The sequence below is a fragment of the Hydractinia symbiolongicarpus genome, chromosome 10 (genome assembly GCF_029227915.1).
Source record: "Hydractinia symbiolongicarpus strain clone_291-10 chromosome 10, HSymV2.1, whole genome shotgun sequence".
Lineage (NCBI taxonomy): Eukaryota > Metazoa > Cnidaria > Hydrozoa > Anthoathecata > Hydractiniidae > Hydractinia > Hydractinia symbiolongicarpus.
The window spans coordinates 13,013,175-13,024,595 of NC_079884.1; the positions used below are offsets into that span (position 1 = coordinate 13,013,175).

The 11,421-nt window shown below is 33.6% G+C and overlaps 2 protein-coding genes across 4 annotated transcripts; both read left to right on the plus strand.

The window, feature by feature from the left end:
- The first annotated feature begins 302 nt into the window (after positions 1-302).
- LOC130662292 (uncharacterized) lies at positions 303-6,548 on the plus strand. Of its 2 annotated transcripts, none has more exons than XM_057461114.1 (7): positions 303-1,146; positions 3,015-3,051; positions 3,301-3,432; positions 3,515-3,594; positions 3,760-3,828; positions 4,042-4,105; positions 4,905-6,548. In XM_057461114.1, the coding sequence occupies exons 1-7, from the start codon at positions 1,090-1,092 to the stop codon at positions 5,009-5,011; spliced, it is 546 nt and encodes a 181-aa protein (XP_057317097.1). In that variant the 5' UTR covers positions 303-1,089; the 3' UTR covers positions 5,012-6,548. The 2 variants fall into 2 exon arrangements, with proteins under 2 accessions (XP_057317097.1, XP_057317096.1); XM_057461113.1 differs by having other exon boundaries at positions 309-1,146; positions 4,902-6,548.
- Positions 6,549-6,922: 374 nt separating this feature from the next.
- LOC130662293 (uncharacterized) lies at positions 6,923-11,071 on the plus strand. 2 transcript variants are annotated; one of them, XM_057461115.1, is made up of 7 exons: positions 6,923-7,900; positions 8,599-8,635; positions 9,003-9,134; positions 9,217-9,296; positions 9,467-9,535; positions 9,749-9,812; positions 10,879-11,071. In XM_057461115.1, exons 1-7 carry the CDS (start codon positions 7,841-7,843, stop codon positions 10,968-10,970), a joined length of 534 nt encoding a protein of 177 aa, XP_057317098.1. In that variant the 5' UTR covers positions 6,923-7,840; the 3' UTR covers positions 10,971-11,071. The 2 variants fall into 2 exon arrangements, with proteins under 2 accessions (XP_057317098.1, XP_057317099.1); XM_057461116.1 differs by lacking the exon at positions 10,879-11,071 and adding an exon at positions 9,891-10,549.
- Positions 11,072-11,421: the final 350 nt, after the last annotated feature.

Genomic DNA, 11,421 nt, shown 5'->3' on the forward strand with positions numbered 1-11,421 from the left:
TGAAATGAATTTACATTTCCCTCGTTTGGACCAAAATCAATGCCAAAATGGATTTCATTTTGCCCAAAATCATGCAAACATTTATAAGGACTATAAGACAGATGGAAATGAAATTTTCATTTCGCCCCAGAAACTAAATTTCTGCCTTATTTATCTTTGTGAAGTCCGTTTGACACTTTGTTTTAATATAATAGTTTTAAAATTACGCCATGTCTTCGTCAATAGTTGATTTAAATCTCAAGTGTGATTTAGCTTTGATACATCTCTCATGAAGCAAATTGTGAAATGTTAATTTCAAACGAATGCGCACTGTAACATTCATTTGAATAGAAACCATACATCTAGTATACTATACATTTAGCTATATTATGAAGGCATACAGCTATGTATATACACTCTTTGTTAAGAATTACTTACTAGCTGAAAGTCTCGTGGTAAAAATTCACCGATGGAAACTGCAGTAACCAATATCCATTAAAAAGGTTGTCTTACAAACAACAGTCAGTTTCCAGTACTTTGATATCGGAAATGGAAGAAAATCAAACGCTATTTTGTCACAAGGAATCTTAAACAAGATAACTAACACACTCATAACAAAAATGAAAATTGAAGAAAACTAACCAAAAACCCAACCCAATCCTGCGTTCTTTCTTTCCTTTCCATTCCGATATGCTTGTAAAAAAACCTTACTTACTCATAGTGCTGGCGTACAAAATACAGCTAATACGTATCCTCTTATAATGGAATAATATTCCATGGCTTTTTTCAATTTTTTAGCGATAAGAGGTGAGGCCTTCGCTTTCTTCGTCCTACGGATTTCTTTAAGACTACATACCCGCATACGTAAAGAAATTCTGAGATCTCACAATAAGCCCTAAGCATGAATAACTCTTGTAATAAAGTTCTCCAAACTTCACCTTTCGGGGTTATAAATCAATGATTGATTGTTAGCAAATGACATCAATAAATCGAATCCTGTTATTTTGACATTGAGAAGAGTTACTACTATAAAAGAAGAAAAGAAATATAGAAAAGCCAATCTTGAAAAGTTAACTGTAGTATTTACAAGAAGTAGAAACTGCAAAGAAGATGTGGATCTTATTTTATCTAACTTGTTTACAATTCGTTGTGGTGCATACTGCTACGGTATTTGTTTTTTCTTATTTGTATTACGTCATTGTTGCTATTATTTGCACAAAAAACGTTGAAAGACTTTTACTTTTTGACATTTTTTAAAGAATTTTTTATTTTTTATATTTCATCATTAATATATTGTATCATCGAGTGTTTTTTCAAAATGTTTAATCCTCACACCTCTACTGTGAAATCTTTGACTGAACACTTAATATTTATTAGTGGTAGTAATACTCGACTAACTTCGACGTAAAACTTAAAAACATATTTGAATCATTGTATGATGGCCCTTGGGCTTACACCTTTCTTCTAAGTCAAAACACTTCTCTTCTGTCCTCCGATAATCCCCCTTTCGTTTGAAGCACTTCATTTTGCAGTGTAAGACACTTCTCTTCCACGATATCAAAAGTTACTAGACCTAATTCTACTCCTTAAACCTCCAAGCTTGCGAATGATTAATACAATGGAATCACTCTAAAGCAGACACCACCCGTGCAAAAATAAATTTCCGCTCAAACACGATGTCCGCTTTATAGAGTTTTTGCCAAAAAATTAAGTTTTACACGGGATTTGGACCAAAGTATATTTTAATGCAATTTTTCACAATACATGTGAACATTTAGGTATTCTTTTTAAAAAGAAGGCGTAACAAAATATTTAGGTATTCTTTTTAAAAACATTTTTACAAACTTTGAGTAAAACAATCTTTGATTGCACATTGTTTTCGATACACTAAAAAAGTTCTTGAAAACATAAATAAAAAAGTGTAAAATAGGACAAAAAATGTAGCAGAGAAAGAAGCCGTAACAAAATATTTTTTTTGTCATTTTATTTTTGCAGTGTCCGCTTTAATGACTGTGTTAACAAGAGAAATTTCTATTTGGTGCAAAAAATCTGCCCGCCTTATGATTGTCCGTTTTATGAAGATTTTTGCGTGAAAGTTTAAACTAAACTCAATCCGTTCGAAGCTTCACTCTCCGTCTTAACGGGATTCCCCTGTTTTATTTTATTTAACCACATGCTTACTGGAGACTGCTACAACATAAAGTTGTTGATAATTCGAGCCACGTGATGTAAGCCAAGTTTTTATGTCGCGAAAAGTAAAAGAAATACAGGTGCAACATTCAAACCAAATTTTTTAATTTAGTTGTAAAGAGGAAATTTCAGACCACATAGAGAGAAACTTTAAGCGTAGAAAAGAAGTATTTTAAAATTGGAAGAGGACTGAGCATTAGGTGCTATTTTAATAAGCTAGCTTAACTAAAAAGTTGTCATCGACGTACCAATTTTTAATATGGTATTCTTATACAACCCAAAAAATTTTGTTATTATCATCAGCAGTTGTTGAAATGAAAATGAAAATGAAAATGAAAAAGGAACCCATTGCGTAAACAAAGCAACCTCGTCCCCAGGGCTTGATTCAATGACCTTATTTTTAAATAATTACACGCCGACTGACAAAAGGTAACCGTAATGCTTCGAATAAACGCCTCCCTTCTATTAAACGTCCACCTCGAATAGACGCCCCTCCCTCATAAGGGGCGTTTATTCGAGGCGATAGTAAAAGTATACTTACTTACTTACTTTTTTCCTAAATCTTAGGTTTAAGGTTGGAAATTTAGTTTTTCGATTTGAAGTTTATCCACTAAAACATGTGAATATCTTTTATTTTCTGTTGTGAAGATATATATTATAGGTATCCTTAAAAACTGCAAAAGAGACGAAGTGTAAAAAATTTAATAAACGACCCCTTTTAAGCGCCCCCCTCAAATAGACGCCCCCAAAAAACGTCAAAAAATTTTTAAACGCACCGGGCGTTTATACGAAGCATTACGGTATATGTATTTCTATTTAACACATTTTTTGTTTTATTTATTTAGCTTTCACATAAAAGCCTTGCTGACGGTGTTACAAAAGGTAAGGCACCTTTTTTTTTATCTCTTAAGGTACTTGGTACGCTTGTTATATATATATATATATATATATATATATATATCTCATATATATATCTCATATATATGAGACATATATGAGACATATATATATGAGACCGTTCGCTTCATCTCGTCCCCAGGGCTTATTGTCAGAAAGAGAAAGAAGACCTGAGTACAAGGTTGTAATGTTATAGCAATGTGATACTAAATAATATAGAACATATTTGTTTAGGCTGCAGAGGTGCTGATAACAATCCTAATGGATACCCTGGTCAAATCCCGACAAAGACAATAACAGGTTCCTGTAGAAAATCTGATCAATATGGCGGATATTATTTTTTGATCACATGGGGTCAACCAATTGGTATGAGCAATAATTTTTTCAAACTAACTCTTATATGATATTGAGAATAAATCTTTTCATCAGCTTTTTTGTTTTCGTTCAGATGCAAAATCTAAACCAGCCAGCGGTTATCAAGTATCATTTGATTATGGTTCGTCCTCCTTTATCTGTTTCCAAGTGAAAGTAAGTTGCTTTAAATACTGAAAAAGGTTCGTGGTCAATCTTTTGTGCATTTTGCAATTTTTTGACCAATGATTGTTTGAAATGTTTGAAATAGTTGGTAGTGTGATACTTCGTTTTGTCAAGTTTCGTACGTTGCTTACATACGAGCCTTGTTTTTTTTTCTAGAACAACACAAATCAGTTTATTTTTACAAAGAAGAGAGGTTTCGTGGAAGGTCAAATTTATGATTTAGCGGTAATATTTATTTTCTAATTTTTTAAAAAGTAATTATTTACCTCCTCCATGTATCTTGGCTACCTTGTTGATGTTAACAAAGTAAGATCTAACCCCGTCTTTAAGGCCTCCTGTTAGAATTTTCTTAAATTAGGAATGTCGCCTTCACCAATAAAAAAGCGAAAATTGACGCCTGAGGACGAGGTTGAGTAAGATTTAACAACTTTCTTTTAGATTATTCCTCGTCCCACACCATACGCGCTTTCAACAAAGATGGTCCGCATCGGCAAATGCCCAGGTAAGTTATATTAATACACAAAATCTTCAAGGTATTTTTTATTTCGCATACTAAGGCAGAACTCAAACTTGTCCCTTTTATCTCATTTTTAAGGCGCTGGGGACCAGTTTGAGGCAGAACTATTAATGTGGTAAAACAGGATCGTCCACATTTAGGAGTTGATGGTGGCCTTCCCACTATCCACTTTTATGCCAAAAAAAGGTTTTGGTAAAATCTATGTTGAACCTTCCCAACCAAAGTTTCCGAAAATATTCTAAAACTCTGGGAATCAAAAGTTTTGATGCCGTTCCTATTTTTTTAAAACTTTGGAATTTCGCAACCTCATCCCCAGGCTTGATATTTTTTTATTTGGACGGAATCTAAACAAGGTCCTGGTCGGTCATGTTACAAATTTGATCGGAAGCATGATCCTGCAAAATTTAAACGAGTGATTTTCCTGCGAAATATCGAATAAAAGTGAGATTATTAAAAGACTGGAGAAAAGTTCGCGAATTTCAGTCTATTTTCAATGTCGTTTTTTTAAGAGGGAAGAGGAAGAGCGTTTGGTTTTAAACTTACTGTCTCCGCGAGAGCAAAACATGCCTGAGGGGGAATTAGAGATTAGCAACTCTTAGATTTCTGGAAACGCATTGAAGTTCAATACAATCTGTGCAACGGACACGTTTAGGGTAGCGGAAACAATATTGTTATTTTTTCTCATCCATTTTTAAAAGACAATGCTATGGCATTGAATTTAGGCATTATGTTTGACCATGATTTGAACATTTTATTTCTAATCTGTATTGTTTTCTCATAGCAGATCCAACATACCCTACTCTTAAGACACGAAAAGAAGTACGCACAACATCTACTGTGAAACCCAAGGTTTATGGAAGAAAAACGAAAAAAGCACGAGTTTGTGGTTAACTTGGTCTTGTAATACAGACATATTTAGGCAATGACCTTTTTATAACCATTGTCACAGACAAATAAAGAAGAAAAGAACAATTTAGTCTATTTGCAAAACACATCTTAATTTCGTACGGGTTCCTCGTAGGTGTTGCTAACACTATATGATCTTTATTCTCGGTAAACTTGTAGACTGGATACAAAAATATCTGCAAAATATGTTTTTTATTCTCTCTAACCATATCTTTATCGAATTCTTTATAGGTTTGCCTTTTCATAGTTAATTAGCAAATATTTCTTGGGTTTAAGGCAATAAATAACAAATTAAATTTTGATAAATTTTCTCCCTGATCTTTGTCAGAGCATCTTTAGATCTTTATCGTTTAATCTTTATCGCTTAAAATCCCCGTATGTATGGAATAGTCAACCCGTGGAAAAATCCACAGGGTCATGAAATGAACTTCCCCTAAAATCTCTTTCTTCTTTCGGACAGGGTAAAAAACAAACAAACGAAAAAAACAATAAAGAGAGGTTCATTTTAAACAATTCTTTTTCATATTATTGTTGAAGTTGAGTTCTTTCCCTACAAAATATTTTATTCACTGAATTGCTTTCTGCGGTCCTTAGAGCGTGTATGTAACAGGAAATTCCAGTTTATATTCTGCCCCTCGGTTCACACGTTTTCAAGTGACACTGCAACGTGCTGTAGGACTGGGGAGATTCTTTTGGGAAACAATTATTAAAATTGTACCGTAAAATCGTACTCGATTATTGCCACAGAACGTATTCGGTCTGTTCAGTTGACCTCTAGCTTTGTTTTTCACAGCGCAACAATCAGTTTTCTCTTATCACACGTTACCACATTTTGTTGATAAATAATACTTCTTAACATTCTCGTCCCCAGAGCTCTTTGAGATTAAAACCTCTCATCACTATAAAATATAGTTTCAGCTGAACAAATAAAACTTGGTTTGAAATAAAACTTTCTAAAGTCAAGCGTTGAAAAACATAAACAACCAAGATCCATCGTGTTCGCCATGTACAAGTGAAGAAACGACTTGATCAAGTTGCTTTTACTAATGGGAGAAATTGTAATAGCGAGACAAATCATTAATTATTTATAGTACAATATACTGATTATGAAAAGCAGCCTGTACCAGGGTCTTGTTGGCCGTCAAGTAAGCACTAGCGGCTTTGACATCAGACTTCAAACCCTGGGAACGAGGATGTATAAATACTACAATAAAGTTTTTAAGATTGTCTTTTTTATATTTCATTGTCTTCTTTTATAGTCGTAGCTTTTTGCAATGTCAGAATAACAAGATTTAATTTAGTGACGTAATGTTGACCGTGGATTTGTAAACTGAAAAGTTAAACGCTCCCACGCAGAGATTTTTAGCTGAATTTATGCAAACTGGGGGCGATAAGGGTTTGTCTCACAAAATTACATTTCTAGGATTTCGATACGTCTATTATGATAAAACCAATTAATATGTAACCTATAAAATAAATTTGAGAATGACACAATTTGCATACATGAAAAAAAAAACTTCAGAGACCGGAAGAAAACAATCCTTTAGTAGTAGGACACAAAAAATGACGTTATTACTAAGTGTTAATTTTTAAGCATATTATGTAACCCTTACGTGTACCCGCAACGAAAGACGAATTATACAAAGTGCACATGCACCGGAATTTTGTACGTGTACAATAATTCCATTTCCGGTGTATTGTGTTTCCACGAATAAATTAAGAGTGAGGTGAAATGAATTTACATTTCGCTCGTTTGGACCAAAATCAATGCCAAAATGGATTTCATTTTGCCCAAAATCATGCAAACATTTATAAGGACTATAAGACAGATGGAAATGAAATTTTCATTTCGCCCCAGAAACTAAATTTCTGCCTTATTTATCTTTGTGAAGCCCGTTTGACACTTTGTTTTAATATAATAGTTTTAAAATTACGCCATGTCTTCGTCAATAGTTGATTTAAATCTCAAGTGTGATTTAGCTTTGATACATCTCTCATGAAGCAAATTGTGAAATGTCATTTTCAAACGAATACGCACTGTAACATTCATTTGAATAGAAACCATACATCTAGTATACCATACATTTAGCTATATTATGAAGGCATACAGCTAGTTATATACACTCTTTGTTAAGAATTACTTACTAGCTGGAAGTCTCGTGGTAAAAATTCACCGATGGAAACTGCAGTAACCAATATCCATTAAAAAGGTTGTCTTACAAACAACAATCAGTTTCCAGTACTTTGATATCGGAAATGGAAGAAAATCAAACGCTATTTTGTCACAAGGAATCTTAAACAAGATAACTAACACACTCATAACAAAAATTAAAATTGAAGAAAACTAACCAAAAACCCAACCCAATCCTGCGTTCTTTCTTTCCTTTCCATTCCGATATGCTTGTAAAAAAACCTTACTTACTCATAGTGCTGGCGTACAAAATACAGCTAATATGTATCCTCTTATTATGGAATAATATTCCATGGCTTTTTTCAATTTTTTAGCGATAAGAGGTGAGGCCTTCGCTTTTTTTGTCCTACGGATTTCTTTAAGACTACATACCCGCATACGTAAAGAAATTCTGAGATCTCACAATAAGCCCTAAGCATGAATAACTCTTGTAATAAAGTTCTCCAAACTTCACCTTTCAGGGTTATAAATCAATGATTGATTGTTAGCAAATGACATCAATAAATCGAATCCTGTTATTTTGACATTGAGAAAAGTTACTAATATAAAAGAAGAAAAGAAATATAGAAAAGTCAATCTTGAAAAGTTAACTGTAGTATTTACAGAAAGTAGAAACTGCAAAGATGATGTGTCTCTTATTTTATGTAACTTGTTTACAATTCGTTGTGGTGCATACTGCTACGGTATTTGTTTTTTTCTTATTTGTATTACGTCATTGTTGCTATCATTTGCCTAAATATGTTGAAAGAGTTTTACTTGTTTACATTTTTTAAAATATTATTATATTTATTATATTTATTATATATATTATTATATTTATTATTTATTTATTTATTTCTTCCCACTTAATAAATTCTATTCAACGCGTGCCCGTCTTAACGGGATTCCACTGTATTATTTTATTTATACACATGCCTACTGGAGCCTTCTATAACGTAAATCGAACCACGCGATGTAAGTCAAGTATATTTCTATATTTCTTACGAAAAGTGAAAAAAAAAACACAGACTATATGGGTGCAAAATTGTGAACCAAATTTTTTTAAATAAGGTGAGAAGAGATTTCAGACCACATACAGAGAAATTTTAAGCGCAGAAGAAAAGCGTTTTTAAATTGAAAAAGGAGTGAGCCATATGGGCCATTTTGGCAAACTAGTTTAACTAAAAGTTGTCATCGCACACCAATATTTAATACTAGCCGGTGGCCCGTACAAAAATCCACTGGGACGCCTGTCTTTTTTATATCGCATTTCGTGTTTTTGTAACAGGACGCGTCTTACGCAGATAAACAAAAGACGGAAAACGGTTATTAATAAAATGGTATTTATATACAACCCAAAATTTTTTGTCTTTTTTATATATTTTTTGGTATATTCATTTAGCTTCCACATAAAAACCTTGATGACGGTGTTACAAAAGGTAGGGCACCCTTTTTTATCTTGTTACCAAATATTACTTTTTGGTGATTACAATACGTCATTTGTCATCAAAGTACACGTAAAGTACACAGCATGAGAATTAAATTCGCTGTTTATTTCGTCAGACGAAATGTTAGTAAAAAAAAAGATTTTTAAAGTTTTGTACTTACTAAAAAAAAATTTAATACTAACAGTTATACTGAAATATTATTCTTTCTGAGAGTTATTAAAACAAAATAAAAAAATACGGAACCGTACGCTCCATCTCGTCCCCAGAGATTATTGTCAGAAAGAGAAAAAATCCCTGAGGACAAGGTTGCCATATTCCCACAATGTAACACTAAATAATATAGAACATATTTGTTTAGGCTGCAGAGGTGCTGATAACAATCCTAATGGATACCCTGGTCAAATCCCCACAAACACAATAACAGGTTCCTGTAGAAAATCTGATCAATATGGCGGATATTATTTTTTGATCACATGGGGTCAACCAATTGGTATGGGCAATAATTTTTTCAAACTAACTCTTATATGATATTGAGAATAAATCTTTTCATCAGCTTTTTTGTTTTCGTTCAGATGCAAAAACTAAACCAGCCAGCGGTTATCAAGTAACATTTGATTATGGTTCGTTCTCCTTTATCTGTTTCCAAGTGAAAGTAAGTTGCTTTAAATACTGAAAAAGGTTCGTGGTCAATCTTTTGTGCATTTTGCAATTTTTTGACCAATGATTGTTTAAAATGTTTAAAATAGTTGGTGGTGTGATACTTATACTTCGTTTTGTCAAGTTTCGTACGTTGCTTACATACGAGCCTTGTTTTTTTTCTAGAACGACACAAATCAGTTTATTTTTACAAAGAAGAGAGGTTTCGTGGAAGGTCAAATTTATGATTTAGCGGTAATATTTATTTTCTAATTTTTTAAAAAGTATTTATTTACCTCCTCCATGTATCTTGGCTACCTTGTTGATGTTAACAAAGTAAGATCTAACCCAGTCTTTAAGGCCTCCTGTTAGAATTTTCTTAAATTAGGAATGTCGCCTTCACCAATAAAAAAGCGAAAATTGACGCCTGAGGACGAGGTTGAGTAAGATTTAACAACTTTCTTTTAGATTATTCCTCGTCCCACACCATACGCGCTTTCAACAAAGATGGTCCGTATCGGCAAATGTCCAAGTAAGTTATATTAATACACATAATGTTCAATGTATTTTTTATTTCACATACTAAGGCAGAACTATTGTGTTATAACAGGATCGTCCAGCCTCGTTCCCAGCGCATTTGGCCTTGTTGATGAAGTTGATAGCGGCGAAAAGTTGGCCACTCCGTAATAACGGTTTAGGGACCACAAAACCCTGGCGACATGGTTGAGGATCGTCGACATTTAGAAGTTGATGGTGGCCGCCCACTCGCCACTTTCGCTAAACAATGTTTTTGTTAAAACCTGTCCCAATCAGAGTTTTCAAAATGTTTCTAAAACGTCTGGGAATCGGAAGTTTTGAAGGCTTTCGAAAGCCACTTTTTCATAATAATCGAATTTCGCAACCTCATCATCCCCAGGCTTGATAGTCTTTATTTGGACGGAATTCGAACAAGGTCCTGGTCGGTCACGTGACAAATTTGATTGGATGTATGATCATGCATAATTTAAACGATTGATTTTCCTGCAAGTGATATCCCGCCAGTTATCGAATAAGAAGTGAGATTGTAAAAAGACTGGAGAAAAGTTTGCGAATTTTAGTCTAGTTTCAGTGCCGTTTTTTTAGGAGGGAAGAAAAAGGGGGTTTGATTTTAATTTTAATGTCTCCGCGAGAATAAAACACGCCGAGGGGGGTTTAAAGATTAGCAACTCTTAGATTTGTGGAAACGCATTGAAATTCAATACAATCTGTGAAACGCACACGTTTTAGGGACACGGGAACGGTATTGTTATTTTTTCTGATCCTTTTTTAATAACATTGCTATGGCATTGAATTTACACATTATATTTTACCGTAGATATACTAAAAGGATATATCCATGATATGACCAATAATTTTTATAAGAATTTATTTTCGGTGTAGAACAGGCCTTACAGTAATAACCTCGGTATCACGTTGTCACGTGATTCCCCTTCTCAAACAACTTGTTTTTATTCTGTCAAGTCTGTCTACGGGAAAATAAATAAGTTTAATTTCATTTAAGCAAAGCGGATTAGAAAGTAATTAAGTTTGTATTTCTATTCTGTATTTTCTTTTTATAGCTGATTTAAAACATCCTCCTCTCATGACACGAAAAGAAATGCACACAACATCCACTGTACAACCGAAGGTTTATGGAAAGAAAACAAAATAAGCACGGTTGATTTAGTTTTGTAATACAAACATATTTAGGCAACGGCCTTTCTATAACCATGGTGACAGGTAACTAAATGAAAAAAAGAACAACTAATCGTATTTTTGGATTCTTTTTTGCGTCACAAACTATCTCTTTAATAATAGCCGTATTTCGTTTGTCTGTTTGTACGCGAAACAAAAGTCGTGTTACAAAAATACGAAATGGTATATATGAAAGACGGGCAAACCCGTGGATTTGTCCACAGTTTATGATTTACCCACTATTCTATATAATACCCGTTTACGTGTGTCTGTCTGTCACGCAAAATGGTACCACAAGTAGGGAGACGCACGCAATGAGGTATATTTAGTCGCCCGTCCTTTATAGATCGCATTTCGTTTTTCGTACCAGACTGACAAATAGACGGACGGCGGCTATTTTTATATACTAGACGTCAACCCGTGGAAGA